The following is a 19,325-nucleotide window of genomic DNA, read 5'->3' as shown; positions in this document are numbered from 1 at the left end:
CTAGCAAATCAGTGTCTGAGAAATCAAGATGGAACTCTCAGAGGTTTTGCAGTAAGTACGCAAAGACAGTACAGTGTATAACTTAGCCAAATTTATAGTGTTGCGGGAAGTGGGGCACTCCTCCTCTATGTGTGTATCTACTGGGATGACAGAGGTCTCAGGCTGACATATGTGCAAGATTAAGCTGTTTTAATGCATGCACTAGATTCTATAGAAAGCCTATGCTTACTCTAGTAGTGTTTCCAGGGTGTAGTGTCTAATTTCTCAGCTGCTGGTTATATATTCTACTGCACAGGTAATAGGTGGATTAACAGGATTCAACTCAATCTTTTTTATCATCTTGAATGTTTCCTATTTAAAGATGAAATCCAAAGCTCAGATGATGTCAGAAATAACAATATTACCTGAATTTGTTGTTTGACTGAGGAGCAGTCTGTTTCTAAAAGTGAGAGGGAAAGGAAGAGTTTGAATCAATGAAATTTCCTTATAAACCAGATTTAAGTGTACAGAGTCTTCTAGGAGAATACATAAAATATTAAATTATTTGCATGTTGGCCCACTTCCTGCATTGCAGTTCTTTTTCAGTCTTTATAATGATTACTATGGAATTTGCACTGGCAAGAGTTCAGTAAGGATAGCTGATACAATAACATATACTTTAATAGGGCTTATACTACTGCTATATTTTATCAGATATATTCCAGCCAGGGGACCGCTACAATCAGTATACTACTCCTGATTTCAGTGGAACTCCACAGGTTTAACCTACTGAAGACATGTGCCAAAATGCAGAGACAGGGGTGGGGGTTTTTTGGCTTTTATTGCATTATGATTCCTACCAATATTGTAAATATACTGAGCTATTTATCTAATTGAATTTATGAATGGCCTTTCATCATCTCTAAATACTTCATGGTCTTGCAAGTTAATGGAGTTGGTACTGTCATTACATCTATTCCATAGATGGAAAACTATGGCAAATTGCAGATCACCATGGAAATGTTCACTGGAGCAGGAAATGAAACGGATCTATTGATCTAGTGAGTAATCACAGTCATCTATGTCCTCCTGAAACAAGTGCAGTACATTGACCCTAGCTCTCATCACTTTGTCTCGCTTGGCCCTTCCTCCAGAACTCTAGCTAGGGCTCTACTTTGTATGAAATTGAGAGTCCTACACTTCTCAGATCAGCTTACCACACACATGCTTTGAGAATATTTAAAGTTAAAATGTCATCTGTACCCAAGTACAGTTCCTGTTTTGTTGTGTCGTGACAGAGAAGGGAGATTAGTATTAATGCTTCTACTATTAATCAGAATCTGAAATACTAACTAAAGTAACTGAATGCCATTTGTTTAAGAGGAACAAAACGAATACAGACAAATGAGGATATATATAGTATGTATATAATGTACATGGTGTATATACATACAGAAAAAAACCAAGGCCTTAAGTACTTCCCCTGCTTTATACATCTGGCTCAGAAGGAATGCAGATGGCCTAACATGCATGCTTGGGGCCTTGTTTATTACTTTGTGGTGGAGAACAACTGTTTTGTAAAGGAGCAGCTGTGAACCAATTCTCCAGAATTGTATTTATATAATGTCACCTTATCACTGAATCAGAATAGCACTGTGGTATCACAGGAAGCTGCAAAGTTAATTTCCTCAGAATGTAAATTCCCAACACAAGTGTGTTAGACGTTGGGTTTAAAATATAATATAGAGGAAAAATGTTAAGAGACCAATGCCAATTAAATATATTTTTCAAGTATCTGATCATACCATGACAGATGACAGTATGAGCCCTGGTTAACAGCAGAAACAAAGGAAGTCTCTACCACAGTGAACTCTAGCTTTGGTGTAATTCAGTGTTATTTTGAATATTTAATTCAAATCTGCAAGATTCCTCTCTGAGAGAGGCCAGTGGCCCAGTATTCTACACTCAAGTGATTAAGTCTTCAACTGTCTATGAAGTTTCCAGGAATATGCAATTATTCCTTAAAGGGTTAAACAAAATCACTGTAGAAATGCAAATCAAACCTTCACCTGTATTTCCATTTTTAATGTTCTTGCTAAGTTACCCTTTATTTCTCAATTTTCACTTCATTCTACCAAAAACATCTATTTTATAACAGAACAAATTCTATAAACTCATCATCTTCCATATGCTTTATTATCAAACCAGTTAAAGATCCCTTTTTCCTTCACAAACTTAAGTGCTTTGCATAGCTTCTTAGATAACAAAATTCTGGGAATACTTCACACATCAGATCCTTCAGGCACTTTCACTGCTAACATAAACAAAACCTAAACGTAAGATTTATGTTGTTATAAACTTCAAAATATTTGAAGATAAAAATCCCACTCAGATAGTTGCTTTCCTCACTCCAGCCGTGTATTTATGCCAAGTGTAACTCTGTTGCCGTGGCTGCTTAGTCAACTCATTAAAAATAACATTTCACTAGTCTCCGACTACCAGCTGTATGGGGTCTGTTAGAGGAAATGGATGTGGGCTCTATAAAGTGAATCCAGATGAGCCTGTATCACTTAACATCACATTAAAAGCCACTCCATTCAAGGAACTCCTACCTACAGAATCTTACTCAGTCCCTGAACCTCAGAAGTAAAGGCCTGATGTTGTTCCAGAGGATTCTTAGTCATTTAGAAGTGAAGCTTATTCTGCAATACCTGGATGGGAGTGGATCCAGGGAGATACTGGAACTGCTTTCTGTCTTACTTGATAGCTGCATGGAAAACCTTTGCTATTTTTGAAGCAATGGCAAGCTTTCTTTGGAGGTCTTGTGTTGGTTGTTCTGGAAGCAGATGCTGAAGAACTCTGCAGAAATCTCAAAAGCTGTATTAATATAGTCTCCTTCAAATTACTATGACTAGTTCTATTAAACCCTAATATCTGCAACTACAGATGTGCAGGTGCAATTCTTTTTTTCTTTTCCTGTTACAGTGAGCAGCTTAAGTCTCAGCTGCATATGGTTATTTCTACTTTGCTTTTCAAGATACAACATATGAGTAACTATACCAATTTATAGATGTGACTATAAGCAGACTTTGCCACCCTGAACTGAGACCGTATCTGCCTGTAGAGGCAAGACAACTGCTGGATACTTCTGGTCTCTGGCCAACATCATTCAAGATAAAAAGCAGCAATGACAGGACAAGAGATACAGCAATTTACACAAGGTAAGGGAAAAAAGTAGCTTTACACAAATGCATTTGATAATTTGAGTACTTTGTGTGACATCTTGACACATTTTGCTACTAGTCTCACATTCTGATTTCCATTTTCCATATTTGTTCAAATTGTAATTGTATGAAGTCACTAGCTTCAAAACTGATTTGTATTAAATGCAAATAATTACTTAAGCAACGCTTCAAAATTAACATATGGGTCTCACATGGTGAAAATATTCCAAAAACACTTGAGCCCAGGCCCTATTTTAACTCCAGTGTACTTAGCCTCAGCAATTCTGTATTATTTCCATGTAAGGTGGCATACATCACCACCCTTCTTTTCTTCTGTAGCCTGCCCCTTCCTTCCAGGAGGGTGCAAAGCATTTATTGCTGTTTTATTCTCTCCCAAGCACACCCCATTATCACCCTTGCTTCCCTAGTTCAGTACAGTACTGTGTCCCACCCAGCCCTTCAGCTTTTAACCTTGGCCAGACACACATCAGTTGCAGGTAACTCAGGTAATAGCCCCACATCAGTTTCCCACCGTAAAGGGGGTGAAGTGGAACAGAGGAGCACACAGGGACTTGTACAAGTTGCACTATTGCTATTCATCAACTTTCAAAGTATCAGCCTCCTCCCTCCTGATTTGTTCTAGGTTAGGGGGATACTTGTGACATTGGTGGTTCCAGATACTCCAAACCCCCTGCACATAGGACAAGGACTCACCAACATACTTCTGTTTGCCACAGTTAAGGCCTCAAATGAGCAGTTTTTGAAGTAAGCACTGTAACAAGCAACAGCTAATAAATGTAGGTTTCTCCAGGTACACGTAGAAGGAAGCTCTCCCCTTCAGTCTGCTGCACCAGCTGTCTGGTAACTGATTTTAGAGAATAAGCATGAACTGGCAATAAACTCATTTTTTAATCAGTCACTGCAGCTGCTAGCCTGGATTGCAACATAAACTATGATAATTCATGTTTTGGACGCATTCTAAAAATTTACAGCAACTATTATTGAAGACTGCACTGAAGTTATCTAATCATCATTTGTATTTATTCACAGCTCTAGAAAAAAGCTCTGAATCCAAACAGCATCCAGGTGAAAGCTTCCAGCTGCTAAAAGCAGGTCAGCTAAGTCACACTCAGAAAAATTTTGTTCCGCACCCCTCCTCCCCCACCAGACTTCTTCCTGCAATATTCCCCAAGAAACATGATGCCTGTGTAGTTATGTCTTGACTCTTGGAAACTTTGATCAGAAGACCTTCCCGAAACATCTAAATTTAACATAACTAAGCCCCAGGGACAACTGCAGCTTGATAGTCTTCTACTAGTATTAAAGACTAATAATCAACAGCAGTCCCAACTATTATGCTTATTTCTTGGAAAAGGTGAGGATTTACCATGACTGCTCATTTTCAATAACCAACCCCTAACTTCTCTTGCAGACACCTTTCAATCTGGTATGGATTGACTGTCTTAAATGGACATACTTTTCAGCACTTCATGGCCAAGTACACCAGGCAACTCCGACACATGGAAGTGAAGTTTCCTGAATGGTAACTGCAACCTATTTCAACATTTCAGAAAGTAAACATGACTGTAACAGGTATGAAGTGTGCTTAATATGCAATTTTTTCCAATCCTCAGGTTAATTTTGTTAAATTTTAGGTGCAACATAAACTAATATTAATAAAAGCCATTATCATTGTAGAGTTATAGTGGTTTAATCTTGACTGACTTTACTATTTAAAATGGAGTATGCTCTATTTACATTTAAAGTACAATGCAACTCAGTTAAAAGCCACACAAAAGGTTAGACCAACTTAACACCCATCCCCTCTTCCAGCTTGATTTAGTCACAAGCACTGCAGTCAAGCACGAAAAAGTTAACAAGTAGCTGAAGAACGCTAAGATGCTCCCTTTCCTCATCTATGGAAATACCATTTTGATATATACATTGCAGTTGTAAGAGCCATTTTTATACCAGTTTCAAGAAACCAGAGCTATTCATACTAACTGCATATAAATTTTGCAAGTGTCTTATGATGGAGAGTAGTTCTACCGTTTAGTGGAATTTTCTACTGCCTATGTTCTATTCCACATTTTTGGTCGTGGTTCTTACAGTTTTACTCTTCCCTAACAAAGTTCCTGACTCAGTGACTAGTTACAAACAAGCCAAGCAGCAAAGCTTCCATGCACAAGTACGTAAGATCACAGTAATTACATTTTAGACAGGGCAAGAATACACAGCTTATACTACTCAAACAATCTACAGCTGCCAACTTAACCTCCTACAAAACTTTGGCAGAGAAGGTTAGTTGCAGGTTCTGGTTCTAGTCTCCTCTTTAGGATATTTAATTTTTTTTAGGGTATTTAATTGCAGAACCTTAGTAAGTACATAGGACATCCACTTGAGAAGCATCTTTCACCTACCTAAGAATGAACATGAAGTGAGGGGTAAACCCTGCAGAGCTAGCATCAACTGTTACTCTACAGATAGGAAAGGAAATAGTTTCATAAAATGAAGATTACTCTGCATCATGACTGGGAGGAACAACATACCATTAAGAACTTTCTTGGAGGCCCCATGATGTCACTGCTTGCCACTGTTTCACACAAGTTGCAGCTACATCAAAAGCAGCCAGCTCTTGACCTCAGCTGCTTAAGTGCAGTTAGTACTTTCCTTTTTCTTAATTGAGCTAGAATCCACAGAAACATCCTGCTTACTGCTACATATGCCACATTTCTGAAATGCAAAGACAGTGTTTTAAAGTGCCATGGAATTTTTGTTAGCAATTCAAGAAGTTAAATGCCCTTTATGAATGTCATTTAGTTTACAGAAGCACAGTACCTTGATTTACTGGGCTACACATTGCACAGCAAGCTACTGAGGCATCTGAAGAAACTCATTGAAGCAATCTCAGTTACAAGAGGCCGCTACTTGTATCTATCTGTAGGTTACGAAGCCTGCCTTTCACAGCAAGTTGCCAGCAAAATGACAGAACCAGACCCACTCCCCCAGTCATAGCACTTCAAGGTGCATAAATGCAGACTACCCTCCTCTCAAAGCAAGCCCTTTTATGATCTCCAGTAGTTTTCTCATGCTCCACTTGAATTTCACCTCTCACAACACAGCAGTCAGTATGTACTCTAAAGCACTTCCACAGCACCGGCAAAACGAATTTTCAGTCAAGGACACACTACTGTTTTACCATTACAAATACATCCTTTCAACAGTGAAAGTCTGAGTTATCAATGAGGAAAAAAAAATTTCACTAGGGACAAGGTTCGAGGAAGTAAAGTATCTGAGCATTTAATAGATGACATTTCAAGCCTGTACAATGCAACATCATTAAAATGTTCTGTGGGGTTTTTTTGCCAATTTGAGAAACAGGCAGCTAATAGACAGTGCCACTTGATTAAAACACATGCATGTGACCTGAGGAAAGTTCAAAGCATTAGAAGTTAAAAAGCACATACTCACTGTTAAAACACACGTCAGACCACAAGGCAAACTCCTACCATTTCTTCAGCAGAATTTCTTAATTTTCATCCTGTCACAGCAAATACGTAGTGTCTAATCTTGCCTGTGACCTTATTTAGAATTAATTTCTAGGTTAAGACAATTACTATAGAAAGAATCCTAAGATGGTCCCAGTCTAAGTCAACTCCCACTGGTGTTTCCTTCCATAAGTAAACTAGTTGTCAGTCAAAGCTCTTCTACTGGGAGACATTCAGAAACAAGTCAAGTATCACAATGTTTATTGATAGATACAAGTATATAAAATCAGGGCATGAACATGTCTTGATAAATTAAGTAGACTTAATTTCAGTACTATAATAGAGGGACCAATTCAAATTTCTCACCATGTCATGTTTCACACCCACAAAAAACCTCTTTCAAAGGGCGTTAAACCATCTCTTCAGCTGATCAGTTTTTGTGCAAGTAAACTGTTTCTTTTAAAAAGACTTGTGCACTTGCCCAGGCTCAAGGATATTAAAACCTAGCACATAAAGCCCATTGCTAGAGGTAGAAATACAGGCAATATACTATTACGGCAACAACCATCGATTACAGTTAAGGATTCTGTAACAACCAAATGGATAATCAAATATTGCAACAACTCAAGTATTACACTGAGCAAAGTGCATTTCTACAGTATTCAGTGTTGCTATTCAGTTTTCTAACTTAAAAACAGCCTATGATAACTGGCGGCAAAGAAGATCCTTGCAACAGACTGCTTCTGCTCGAGAACTTATGATGTAATTATTGCATGCTGCTAATACACTGTTATCTAAACATTAAAGATACTCTAAAATATTTTTATTGTAGACTATTAAGACATACTACAAAAACCTTTTGTAGAAGATATCCTATTGACATACTTCAGCTTTAAATATTGTGAAACATTACAGCGGAATGAATTTTCGCAGTGGTTAGGTCAAATGCAGTTACATCATAGCAACAGTATGTTTGCACAATTTAAGGCTTTGGCTGGTTCTTTAGTCAGCTTCTTCTTCAGATTCTTCTTCTTCAGCGGTTTCCAGCCAGGTTAGCCACTGGTTTACCTGCAGTTACATAAAAATGGTTTAAGGCCGCAGGAATTATTTCCCTACTACGTACTTCTGTGGAACGCTTTTTTTTTTTTACCCCAACTCATATTAAAAAAATCTTTCAGCTGCATTTTGCACTAAATGTAGGTCTCTAGTAAAGAATAAAGATTTAGTCCATCTTGCCTCACTCCTTCCTAATGAAATACTCCATGAAGTTTCTAGATACTAACAAATCTCAAACACTATTTGAAAGTGTTCTCAAGCACTCCAGTGCAGCAGAGATCACAAAAGACAAATCTCTCATGTTAGCATATTTACCTGGAATAAAGCTTTGCCTTTCCCTGGAAACTCTTGAGTAATATCTTCTTTCCATGCCAAGAAGGCTTCTTCTTCAATGATCTCCATGTCATAGAAATGAACAAAGAAGCGCAGTAACATGCCTATGGAAGTAAATTTAAAGTTTGTTAGCTTTATAACCTTCTGAACAGTTTACTTGACTCTAAGAAATGTAGTGACCAGCCTGAAAGCCATACAGACACAAGCAAGCAGACACAAGTTAAATTTTGGGCGAGATCTTGATGCACATACCTTTTGGAAAGTTATTGTTGTAGCAGTGCACCTGGAGTGCATATAAAGCACTCACTTGCAGATCAACATGGTCATGGAGGAACTTCTGCATTACCGGCTTGAAGGAAAGCAGCAGTTGTTTTTCCTGCTCTAGCTGCTCTTTAGATGGAGCAGACGAAGAATCCGATTCGTCGCTAGGTGGGTTTACTTCACTAGAAATATACTGCAAGAAACTGGACAAAAAAAAGGTAAGTTCTGTCAACTGGTAAGCAGCTACGTTTCATGTTCTAAAAAAGACAAGTACGCTCAAGTTCAGTTTGCTATTACTAAAAATACCCTCCTGCTTGTATCAGCACTTAGGTGCATGCACAGTGGATTAGTATTGTGGTTGACTGTGCACCACAGAAATCCTAGTTTTGCTTTTGTTACAGCTCTGAAGCATTTTAGAAAAATAATACACAGCTTTTGACTTCTTCCCAAGCAAAACCAACACTTCACAATGATGCAAGCCTGCGGACTTGCTTTTCTTCTCAAATACGACGTGTGTTTAATACAGGGCAGGCCCACCCAGAACAATTTAACTCCCTGTGTACTGCATCTTTTTCTGCATAGAGCTACATGTCAGCCCTTACAGAGTTAGTGACTTATTGGTAGCTTAACAAAACGTGTTTAAACTACATCAAGACAGCATCTCACCTGGTCATCAATATATTCACAAATCCCTTATCTACATGAAGTTTGGGTGAAATGTTATCTTTAATCCACTTATAGATGGCTTGAGGGGATGGATCCGATTTTATTTGCTTTAGCAGTTCCTTCTCCAGTTTCAGAAGTGGGAACAAGAAGCTAAGCCCCTTCCCTTCTAAGATCTCCAGCATGCGGTCCTTGTTCTGGTCAATTTCTGACAAGTAAATAAGACAGACAAACTTAAGTGCTGGTGCTAATCAAAACCTATAATCAATGGTTTGTGGGTCTAACCACCTCTTAAGAAACACCATTCTTAAGAATTGTGACAGTTGACTGCATCAAAATAAACTTGTATTTTACTCTAGTGTAAAAACATCTTGCATACACTAACAGGAGCTGTCGTTAAGAGCCATGTGGCAACTCTTACCTGGTAACATTTTCTGCATATTCACTTTGCTTTGTTGGAACAATTCTGTTAGCCATTCACGATCTTGTAACTTAGCTAACTGCTGAAGGCAGAGCAGGAAGAGAGGGAAATGGGTGCCACTTTCCAGTGGTTGAGCCAGCTCGGAAATGCTCACCAGTTCCGAAATAATGGCACGGGCTGCGAACTGTGCTAGGTAGGATTTCACCAATGGGATATCCACCTCCAGTTTGGGGCACTGGTCCAATACGTTCAGGAATGCCTAAGAAACAGTAAATACACCAGTTGAAATTCTGAAGTAATTTTATTCTTGTGTGCAGCGATAACTCTTTCTACATAGGGGTCACGTTTCTTTTCTGCACCGAATCACTTGCCAAGAGGTTCCCCATTTCCAGTTCCTGAAATCCTGTACCTACATTTCTTCCCTTCATCACTCCTCATGCCCCTCACATGTTTCTACATTATTTTTACCTCAGATCAACAGGACTTAGAAAAATTTGCATGCTGCCTTCACGCAAGCTAAAAATCATGAACAGCCACATGGGACATAGGACTGTGAGCCTATCAGGTTGCAGTACCTGCATGAAGTTGTCACTTGTGGCTATTCCCTCCTGCTTGAGCAAGCTGATCAAAGTACTTGCTTTCTCTTTGTCTTCATCTGACCTATCTAGTGATTGAATGATTACTTTGCTCAACATCTCAGGAATGAAGTGTTTTGGAGCTCTCATTTCTCTCACAGTATTGACAGCATCATTAGCATTTCCATTGTTCAGATACTCAGTCACAACGGCTTCCTAAAGAAAAAAGAAGTATAGTTAAAGAAACGTTAATTTTTAACAAGCATATACAAGGGTTCAAGAACCACTATTACATACTTAACTTACAGTTTGTTTAAGTAGCTCTTCTTTAGAAGGAGGTGGTTTCTTGGTGGTCTTTGCAGGCTTTTCTTGTATAAGCGGTGGATTTGTTTTAAGACCAAGTTGAGGCGGCTGAAAAAGTACCATAATTTGTTTCTTTCAGGTACACATCTACCTCCATTTATACCAAGTTTAAAAACACTACATATGTACGAAGGCAGATAAAGTCAAATTAGGTTTTCAGACATTCTTTTCGTATATCTTACTCCATGCAACAAAAGATTTCCCTCTCTCCCCTCCCATATTAGAAACTGCTCTTAAGTTTTACAAGCATGAAGAAATTAAGCATAGACAACAATATACAGCAATTTTTATATTTACCTGTCCCAAAGGTGGTGTCTGAGTGCGTGGTGGTTGAGCACTGGGAGGAATCATAGTTATCTGGGGCTGAAGCTTTGGCACTTGGTTTTTGTTCATTAGAAAAGACTGAGCAGGTCTCAGGCTAATCTGTAAACAGGTAAGCCAGAAAAAACTCAAACTGTTTCAAGTATTCTGACCAAGAATACACAGCCATGGACTCACACCAACTGATCCCACTGAGGCATGACTTTTCCATTTCTACAATGTTAACACTCAAATACAGATTAAGCCACGTATACTGAAATTCCCCAAAAGCACGACTTGATGAATCACAACTTGCTGCAAGTTACTGGTATTTAGTTCCATTGATATCAAGATCTGGAATTGCTCCTTTTAGATGCAGTATGTTAGAGACCCAAGAAGATACTTAGCATGTTTGCTGATGTATTTTATAGCCAAAGTAAAACTCTACCAATTGCTCAGAAATCAGGATACAGGCCTGGTTAACACTCAAAATAACAATGCAGTTTACTTTGCATCTGACATTTTGCCTACTAGCCAGTTGTAAAAAAATAAATTAAAAAAATTAGCCTGGTCCAGCACTTCAGGGTTTCTAAAGTTTAGGATTTTCTGAAGTTTTAATTAAATGTACTGTTATCAATATGATGCATGGGAACTGATGTCAGAGTAGTGTTCCTGGGGAGGTGTGGGGGAAGGAAGGGTCAACCCCAAGAAATTGCCCTCATATCTCAGTCTTGCTCACAGGACGCTGGATACCCTAAGGAAAGTGAGGGGTAAGGTAAAAGAGGAAGGGACAAAGGAGGAGGAGGAGAAGGAGAAAGAGTTCCAGCATTAGTCCTCATAATAACGCGTCTTGCTATAATCATTGGGCAATATTTAGAATAGGCTTTAAGTAATGTAGGCATGTAATGTACCTCATCTGCATTAAGCTGTCCTTTCTTAGAAAACCGAGGTGGCATATCCTTCGACTGTCCTTGTTGCTGGGATAAGAGTCCCTGATTCTGGTTATGGTAGAGCTGGCTTTGCCCCTATTTCAGAAAGGGAGATATAGAGAAAGAAGTGCAGATGATGGAGTGGCGTACATCATATGGTAAGTAGTACCAGAGGGACCAGAGGAACAAAGATTCTATTCGCCAGGAAGGGAGAAAGAAGGAGCAGGGGTGGTGGGAAAGTAGCATCTATCCCTAAAAACAGGGCTATCTTTGAAATAAAACACACCATTCTGACCCACCAAAGCCACATGCACCTTTTCTTGCAGTAAAAAAAAAAGTGTATTCCTTTCATCTGTTGCACAATTTATAAAGTGGTTTAGAATTTTTGTATCAGCTGAGCATCAGTTCTTATCAGAATCAAATCTGAGGAAGTCTTTCAACATAAGCAGACTATAATCCATAACATACGCATCTGTAGAAGAGCTTCTAAACATGCTGATGTCACCCTGTGGACAACATCTTCCTTACCTGACTTTTCAGAAAAGATTTGCCTAGTTCTCCAAACTGGGATTGAGCAGAAGGCATGAGGTGACCCCCATGGCCATTAAAAAGTTGGTTTGAACGATGGCGTCCCATGGTGGGTGAAAATCTATCCTGAATAACCCCTGGACCAGTACCAATTCCGCTACCTGTATTGTTACAGAGACAGAAAACAATTTTAGTTCTTGTTCAATACAGTACAGCCGGAGTCATCAGATCAGCCTTGCAGTTTCAGCATACCTGGCATTTGTCCAAACATATCAGCAAGCCCTCCGAGTGGGTCCCTGTCAAGTTTCATCCTGGGTGGCATAAAGGGTCCCTCCAGAAAGAAGTCGCTTCTCATCCCTTGAGACATAGGAGCAGGAATAAAAACTCCCAGATCCTTTAAAACAGGAACGATGATTTTGGTCAGTTTGGAGTAATAGCCCCTGACAAAGTCAAGTTTTTAGCCCTGCACTGTAAATGTCCATCTGATTTTAACCCTTAACCCCCTACTGTCACACTCTGCTGTGAGAGCTACTCGTAAGTGCACAGCCTAGGTTTTGTGACATGGAGTAAGGAGACTAAGGATTCACTTTAACACTTAAGCAAAAGCCAAGCACATTTTACACACAACACTTACTTTTACTGCATCTTGACGGATTTGATTGATAGTCTTTGGTCCATTGTCAAGAAAAGCTTTGCGAGGAACCCAGTTGTGTTCTCTCAACTCCACAGTATCCTTGGAACATAATGAATTATTAGCAAAGAATTCAGACAGCTTTGCAAAAAAAAAAAAAAAAACCCACAAACAAAGGAAGCAGTAAGCCATTTTATCATCATACCTGCAGCAGGAAACGAATCCTTGCTGGCAATTCCTTACTTGACATCAAGGAGCGCATACGGGCAAAGTACTGATCCATTAAGGACTGGGAAAACAAAAGTGATGTTACAAGTGAGGGCTGAATCTATCAATGTCTTGATTGTTTCCAGAAAAGGTGACCACATTCAAGACATCTAATACCAAATAATAGAACAAACTGCCCTCTCCTGCTATCTCAACCTCCTTGATGGCAACAGAGCTTAAGAAAAGCTAATGCATCAAGACATCTCATCTGAGTCAGAGATGAAAACCTGCCAAAATTACTACGATACCATTTCAAGTTTACATTCAGAACTCACAAGTCAAGGTGCAAAATACATCTGTTATCAGATCACCTAGTTGAGTTCAGAACAGAGGTCCTCACCACATCTTTTCAAGCAGCTTTTACAGAAACAATGTTCTTGCTTGTATAACTTCCTAATGACCTTAACTGCACTCTAGAAAGACATTTAAAACCATTTCAAAGATTGGCCTTTCCTATCCAGAGATGTGATAGAAGAGCAATAGTTGGGACTCTTGCTCTCTGAAAATCAGACCTCAGTTTTGTACTTATGAATAGAACACGGAATACAGAAGGTTCAGGCAATTAAACTAGTTAAAGTCTATGGCTAAGAGTTTAACAACTGCAGTGGATATGCACATACCTTGGCTTTTGCATGGTCTAATCTAGGTCCCACTGTCCTCATTATCTGACAGAGGCACTCCAAATCCTCCCCCATATCTTTGAGTTGGACTCTCTTCTTCTTTTCCAAAAGCTGACATATTAAAGGGGAATTAGATATTTCAACATACTATAAATTACAATTTATACTAAGTGACAACTTTATACACAGGGACATGCAGAAACATTTCATCTTGTTCTAAAGACAAACGGAGTTGCAAATCAGTTTAAGAATTGCTAACTGAAGTACTTATTACTCATTAAGTGTATGTACTTTGAAGTACCTGTGGTACTTCTGTCTAGGTCAAATTACATCTTCACTTGGAGACAATTCCCATGGCTTTGAACAAAGCCAATTTTACTTTTTAATCACCAAAAGACTGTTTACTTCAAACAGTGGGTGGTATTTTATGTTTCAAGATTCCCAAAGACACTTAAACATTTACATTTTTTTAGTTTAGAAGTCCTAGTTTGCTCTGAACACTCACTGTTTTGATGCACTTATGAAGGATAGATTCATGAATAAGATCAAGCTTGCCAAGTTCTCCAATGAATTTGATGTTCCCCAGCATCTTGATCTTGGCAATGGCTCTCTGTTCCTCCTCCTCAGGGAGGAGGGGACCATCATGCTTATCATAGACTGGAAAACAAAGAAGCCTGTTTAACATGGCTGTGCAAAAATAAGATAAATAAATTCCATATTAAAGTGGTTTTAAAGCTTACTATCAACATTTCTGGTTCGGTTTTCAAATTCATCTTGAAGTTTAGATATTAGGAGGCGTCTGAATGTCTAAGAAAAGAGAACAAAGAAAACAAGCTAATCAGTGCAACTACACATGCTAGCAAAATTTATCATTCCAGACTGAGAGATACTCACTGTGCTTTGCTTCTGTCCTGGATGACTCTCTGCTGATGGGCCATCAAAGTTGGGTGCATCTTCTGCCAGTCGCAGACATAGTTGAGCATACAGTGAGCTATACTTGGGCTCTTCAAGGGCTTTGTCTACGATCTAAATAAATTTCGAGTAAGGCCGCATGTAGTAGGATGCAAACGTTATGAGCGAAGTGAGTTGCAAGACACACAGTGGAATATTACCACTCTATATGATCTAGGACACCTAACTATTTTTTGCTATTTCAAGCATACAGAAGTAACAGATTTTGGTTTTACACTAGCCTTAATGCTGAGGCAAAGGAAAAAAGCTACTCTGTGTTACCAAAGAGCTTCTATAATCCTTAACCAAGGATTGGGACAAATTTGAGGTTTATCAAACACCAAAGTTAGTATCATCAATCTGATCTCAGATGAAACCAAGTGACATGATAGTTAAATCAGCATACCACCAAGAGGTCACCTGTGCTAGTTTTTCCAAGACAATTAGCCTTGTTCAGGAGAACAGGAAGAGGGGGGGCCATGGAAATAAGACTGCTAACTAGCATCTTAGATTATTAAAAAAAAATTCCCCCATCACGTTTAGTGATTGAGACTTCTAAAACAGAAAGTTAGAACATTAAGTCTACTTCCTCCCCAGTATATCCTTTTTACACAAAAAGGATGAATGACATTTCCATATGTTTGGGTTCTCAAACACCACACTAGCCACAGTACTTCTGTACACCATCAAAAACAGCCAACCTCTTTGTTTTTAACATGGAAGGAAACTGTGGTTAAAATAAATGCAGCCAGCTTACCAGCAGTATGACCCCTTTTAGGATGAGCTTAGATTCTACACCCACATTGAGGAGCTCAAGGCATAGCTTGTCAAACTTTTCAGGAGTAAGCTTATTTAGTATGCTAAAGAGGAACAAACAAAAATAAAAATCTGGATTACAGATCTTGTAAGCATGCTACAAGTAGTTTTAGACCCAAGATTACCTTTACTTATTGACTCTATTAAACAGAACTTGAAAAGTGCAATTTTCCATTCAACCATTTTTTGGGGAAATCTTTAGAATGTAAAGTATTATAGAAAAGACTAATCCTCTCACAGTAAGGACTTTTCAAGTGTTTGCTGCTGCTGCTGGTCTATTAGTTTCTGCCTCACTCCCTCCAAAGAACACCACACACCCACACACTCCCCCCCCCCCCCAACCTCAAGACCCACATGTCTTCCTTCCCTCCAGCCCATTTACTGGAGAGATATATTGCTGAGGAAAACAATAAAGAAAGAAAAATCCTTACAAAGAACTTACCCTCTTACTTTCCTGAAGATTGCATCATGTCGTTCTTTGTCGTTTGCGGAGTCGTCATCTCGTCTAGTGCTTCGTGAAGGAATCCATTTCTGAGCGTTTTGCCCTGGGGTTTTCCCCAGGAACTCGCTGTAGAATTTTTAAGAATATGACTGTTAAACAAACAATTTCAAGAACTGTGCTTTTAACCTTTCAGTATTGCCTTACTTAGGCTAACTCTGTCATTAGCTTTGCTAAGAGCATGCACTTACCCCTACCAACAATGCAACATCTGTTGTTTAGTATTCGCTCAACAATAATTAAGAAAAGACACCCAAGAAAAGCCTTCCTCCAAACTTTTCAAGTTAAATGCATGGAAAAGCCTGTGCACCTCATCTCACTGTATCATGATGCACGCTTTCAACAGATTATAGGCTATCCTGCCATAGACTGGAGGACATTAACATGTCATGAACTCAGCAAGTACTCCTTGTAGAAGTTTAAAGATACTCTATTTTCAACTCAGTATTGACCATCAAAGCATTCTCTGCCTTTAAAATCATGCCAAACGGAAGAGCAAGATGACATACCTGTTGCTGGCAGTCTTGGGATAGTGCTGAGGTGCACCCCTACCACCTCCTCCGCCTGAAGAAGCACTGTTAAAAAGACAACCATGTAATCTTGTGTAAGTTCAAAATCCCAATGCTTTCAATTACATGTCAGTTTTGGTATACACATAAGAAATTTAAATTCTCCTCAAAGGACAGTTTCCACTTCCAAGTGTTCAAACAAACAAAAAAAACACTACTAGTACCTGAAACGAGAAGCACCCCCTTCTGCAATCGCACTCTCCACTTTGGCGGCTTGACAACGAAGAATCTTCAAAAGAATAAAATTAAATTGACCGGGTGGGGAAAAACAAAACCTAGAAAGACAAATCAAGCGTTCATATTACAGTTGTTTTACTAGCAGCCATAGTATCTAACTTACAATAGAAGTACAAGTGTTGGTTAGAGAAAGGGGAACCCCCAAACACAAGACTTCGTAAAAGCTAAGACAGCATTTATGCAATACTCGGGATGCTCACAGAAAGGACAATTTCATCATCATAGCCGTTTCCCAACGGGGGTGAGGGAGGAGATAAGGGAATCACGGACTGAGAACGTAAAAGCCTCAAATTTACCCCGTCAACCCCCCCAAAAGCACTTTCAGAAAAAAAGGTATTTTCTTCTGCTAGTACAGCATAATCGAAGGAATCGTTTATTGATATGCTTTACAAACTATGATTAATTATGTCAAGAAAGGAGTAAGTACCACCAGATTCAAAACGCACTCTTAATATAGTAAAAGAGACGTATTCCACATCCAGTCCAAACGGTCAATTAAGCTACTAAATAATGAAAAAATATCGCCCCTCCCCACCTCAAATTCTAGCTTTCAAGACAGCAGCAGGAAGAAAAATTTCGTTGCACTGCTGACGTAGCAGAATGCTAATCACGGGGATAGAAACGCCTGGGGAGCACGTAGAAAACCCCACAGGCATTTTGAGGCTCCATCACAGATCTGCTCGGAGACATTACAGCACTGAGCACACAGCCAACTCCTCGGAAAGCCAGCCTCAGAAACGCCCCACAGAACGCGTCTCTGCCCGTGAAGGCGGCGGCGGCCGTTACCACCGCGCCCCAGACAGCCCTCCGCACCCCACCACCAGCCGCTCGCAGCGGCTGAGGAGCCAGCGCGGGCACGAGGAACGGCTCCCAACATGGCTGCCGCCGAACAAAAGGGCTGCGCGAGCGGGAAGGGCGCCCCCCGCAGGAGGCAGGCGCTACCCTGCCGCATGGAGCTGGCGGCTCCGGGCGCACCGAGCCGCCTCCCCTTCCCCCACCGGGCGCCGCCCGCTTCCAGGCTCAGGCGCCGCTAGGAGCCGGGCCGGCTCTTTGTTCTCTGCGACGCAGATGAGCGGGCTCCGCTCCGCCGCCGCCGGCGGAAAACGGCCCCGTCCACTCGCGGCACCCGCCCCGGTCCGCCCGGAAAGGGGGGGAGGGGGGAAGCAGTCGCTATGCCCCCGCTCAAGCGGCGCTTTCGCTTTACTCGCCGCCCAAGCCTTAACATGAAACACGGGCGAGGCGAAGCTGCTGCCGACAGACACGGCTTTTCGGTAGTCCGGTCTCCCTCCCACGAAAAGCAAACAGGAATAAATGAACGGCGAGAAAAAAGAAAAATCCTCTCGCCACCGACTCTTAAGAACAACCAACTGCGCCCCCCCCCCCCCCCCCCCCACGATCCTAAAAGATCCTAAGACCGCAGCCCGCTAACATGTACCAGGGCTACTCCCTTTCAAGGACAAACCTCTAGGGCACCCGGAGGCGGCGACTAGAGACGAGGATCCTGCAGCCCATCTGGTCCCCCGAAAAGCCGAGCTATGAACCAGCACTACCCGACCCCACCTCCCTCGCTGCAGATATGCGGCTCTAACCCCAAACACTTCTGCCCAGCTTCCCTTCCGCGCCTACCGGGGTCTGCCGATCTCCTATACACCTTCGTTTAGTATCCACGGTAATCCGAAAGCCGACAACAGAAACGGCCATCGACCCAAGCCGCCATTTTGTGCGGAAGAAAACGAGAAGAAGCCGACGAGAAAATGGCGGCCACTCCGGGCAGCCGCCATTTTAAGCGGCAGCTGCAGCAGCACCCGTTCCCTCCCGGCCCCAGGCCCCTCTCCCGCCACTCCCGCATTTCTCACCTTCCCTAAGGCCTTGTCAGCTTCCCCGGGTCCCGGCGGCTACCAAGGGCAGGGGAAAAGGCAAGAGAAGGGGGGGGAGGGGAAGGGAGCCGGGGACCGGGGCTGGGGAGGGGAAGGGGGGAGCGCGCGGGACAGGGCGAGTCTCCGAGTCACCACAGCAGGAGCAGCAACGGCCCAACACTACCCTCCGCCACCTCCATAGAGAGCCGACTCGCTGCCGCGTCTAAAGCGCACCGAGGCAGCCCCACTAACTTTATTACCCTTCGCGCAACCTATCCCACCTCCCTCCAGCAGCCGCCAATCGCCGCGAAGGGCTCCGCCCGTCTTGCCAATCATAACCGAGAAAGGGGGTGGCCTTAACGTCGAAGTGGGAGGAGGAGGGAGGAAGTTTGGTTGAACTGTGCCACCGCCGCAGTGCAGCATCCGTATTCGCGAAAGCCGTTACGCCACATGGTTGGCGGTAGGGCCTAGGAGGGAAGGGAAATTTGCGCAAGTGGCGTACCCGGTAATGGCGGCAATTTGGCTGCATCTTCGCTGTTTGCTCCTGTGCTTCAACGATTACAGAGTCCCAGGTCTAGAGGCCTAGAGTGTGAGTTACAGTTGATTCTGTCACATTCATAGAAGGATAGTTTAATATATATGTATTCTCATAAGTTTTTTTTTTCTCATAAGGTTTTGGTTTGGTTTTATTTAATAAATTCATTTCAGCCTAGCTTTCCCTTCAGTCAGATCACGTTTCAAATTTGTTTGAGGTAAAAA

The 19,325-nt window shown here is 41.3% G+C and overlaps 1 protein-coding gene and 1 non-coding gene across 2 annotated transcripts; both read right to left on the bottom strand.

Annotated features, from left to right (window-relative positions):
• Positions 1-6,935: 6,935 nt before the first annotated feature.
• EIF4G2 (eukaryotic translation initiation factor 4 gamma 2) lies at positions 6,936-19,095 on the bottom strand. Its single transcript, XM_059826109.1, has 23 exons — positions 18,928-19,095; positions 18,567-18,605; positions 16,638-16,702; positions 16,414-16,479; positions 15,848-15,973; positions 15,347-15,449; positions 14,533-14,664; positions 14,379-14,445; positions 14,144-14,295; positions 13,639-13,749; positions 12,957-13,040; positions 12,755-12,853; positions 12,373-12,514; positions 12,121-12,281; positions 11,575-11,688; positions 10,661-10,786; positions 10,307-10,411; positions 10,001-10,216; positions 9,426-9,684; positions 9,008-9,212; positions 8,333-8,544; positions 8,063-8,184; positions 6,936-7,759 (listed from the first exon to the last, which is right to left on the bottom strand). The coding sequence occupies exons 1-23, from the start codon at positions 19,093-19,095 to the stop codon at positions 7,694-7,696; spliced, it is 2,940 nt and encodes a 979-aa protein (XP_059682092.1). The 3' UTR covers positions 6,936-7,693.
• Positions 11,376-11,533, bottom strand: LOC132318564 (small nucleolar RNA SNORD97). Its single transcript, XR_009484339.1, has one exon. It is a non-coding gene; the product is annotated as a small nucleolar RNA SNORD97 (small nucleolar RNA).
• Positions 19,096-19,325: the final 230 nt, after the last annotated feature.

The sequence above is a fragment of the Gavia stellata genome, chromosome 17 (genome assembly GCF_030936135.1).
Source record: "Gavia stellata isolate bGavSte3 chromosome 17, bGavSte3.hap2, whole genome shotgun sequence".
In the NCBI taxonomy this organism is placed as follows: domain Eukaryota; kingdom Metazoa; phylum Chordata; class Aves; order Gaviiformes; family Gaviidae; genus Gavia; species Gavia stellata.
Note: the sequence above shows the minus strand (reverse complement) of the source record. Positions and strands in the feature narration are given on the sequence as shown.

What these genes read in the sequence shown, in the direction of transcription:
- EIF4G2 (XM_059826109.1), bottom strand. Translation starts at nt 19,095, where the DNA reads ATGCAGCCAAATTGCCGCCATTACCGGGTACGCCACTTGCGCAAATTT. An exon ending in CCTCCTCCTCCCACTTCGAC is followed by an intron (nt 18,606 to 18,927) that starts GTTAAGGCCACC and finishes TGCCCTTGGTAG; the next exon opens with CCGCCGGGACCCGGGGAAGC. An exon ending in GTGAATATATTGATGACCAG is followed by an intron (nt 8,545 to 9,007) that starts GTGAGATGCTGT and finishes TTTTTTGTCCAG; the next exon opens with TTTCTTGCAGTATATTTCTA.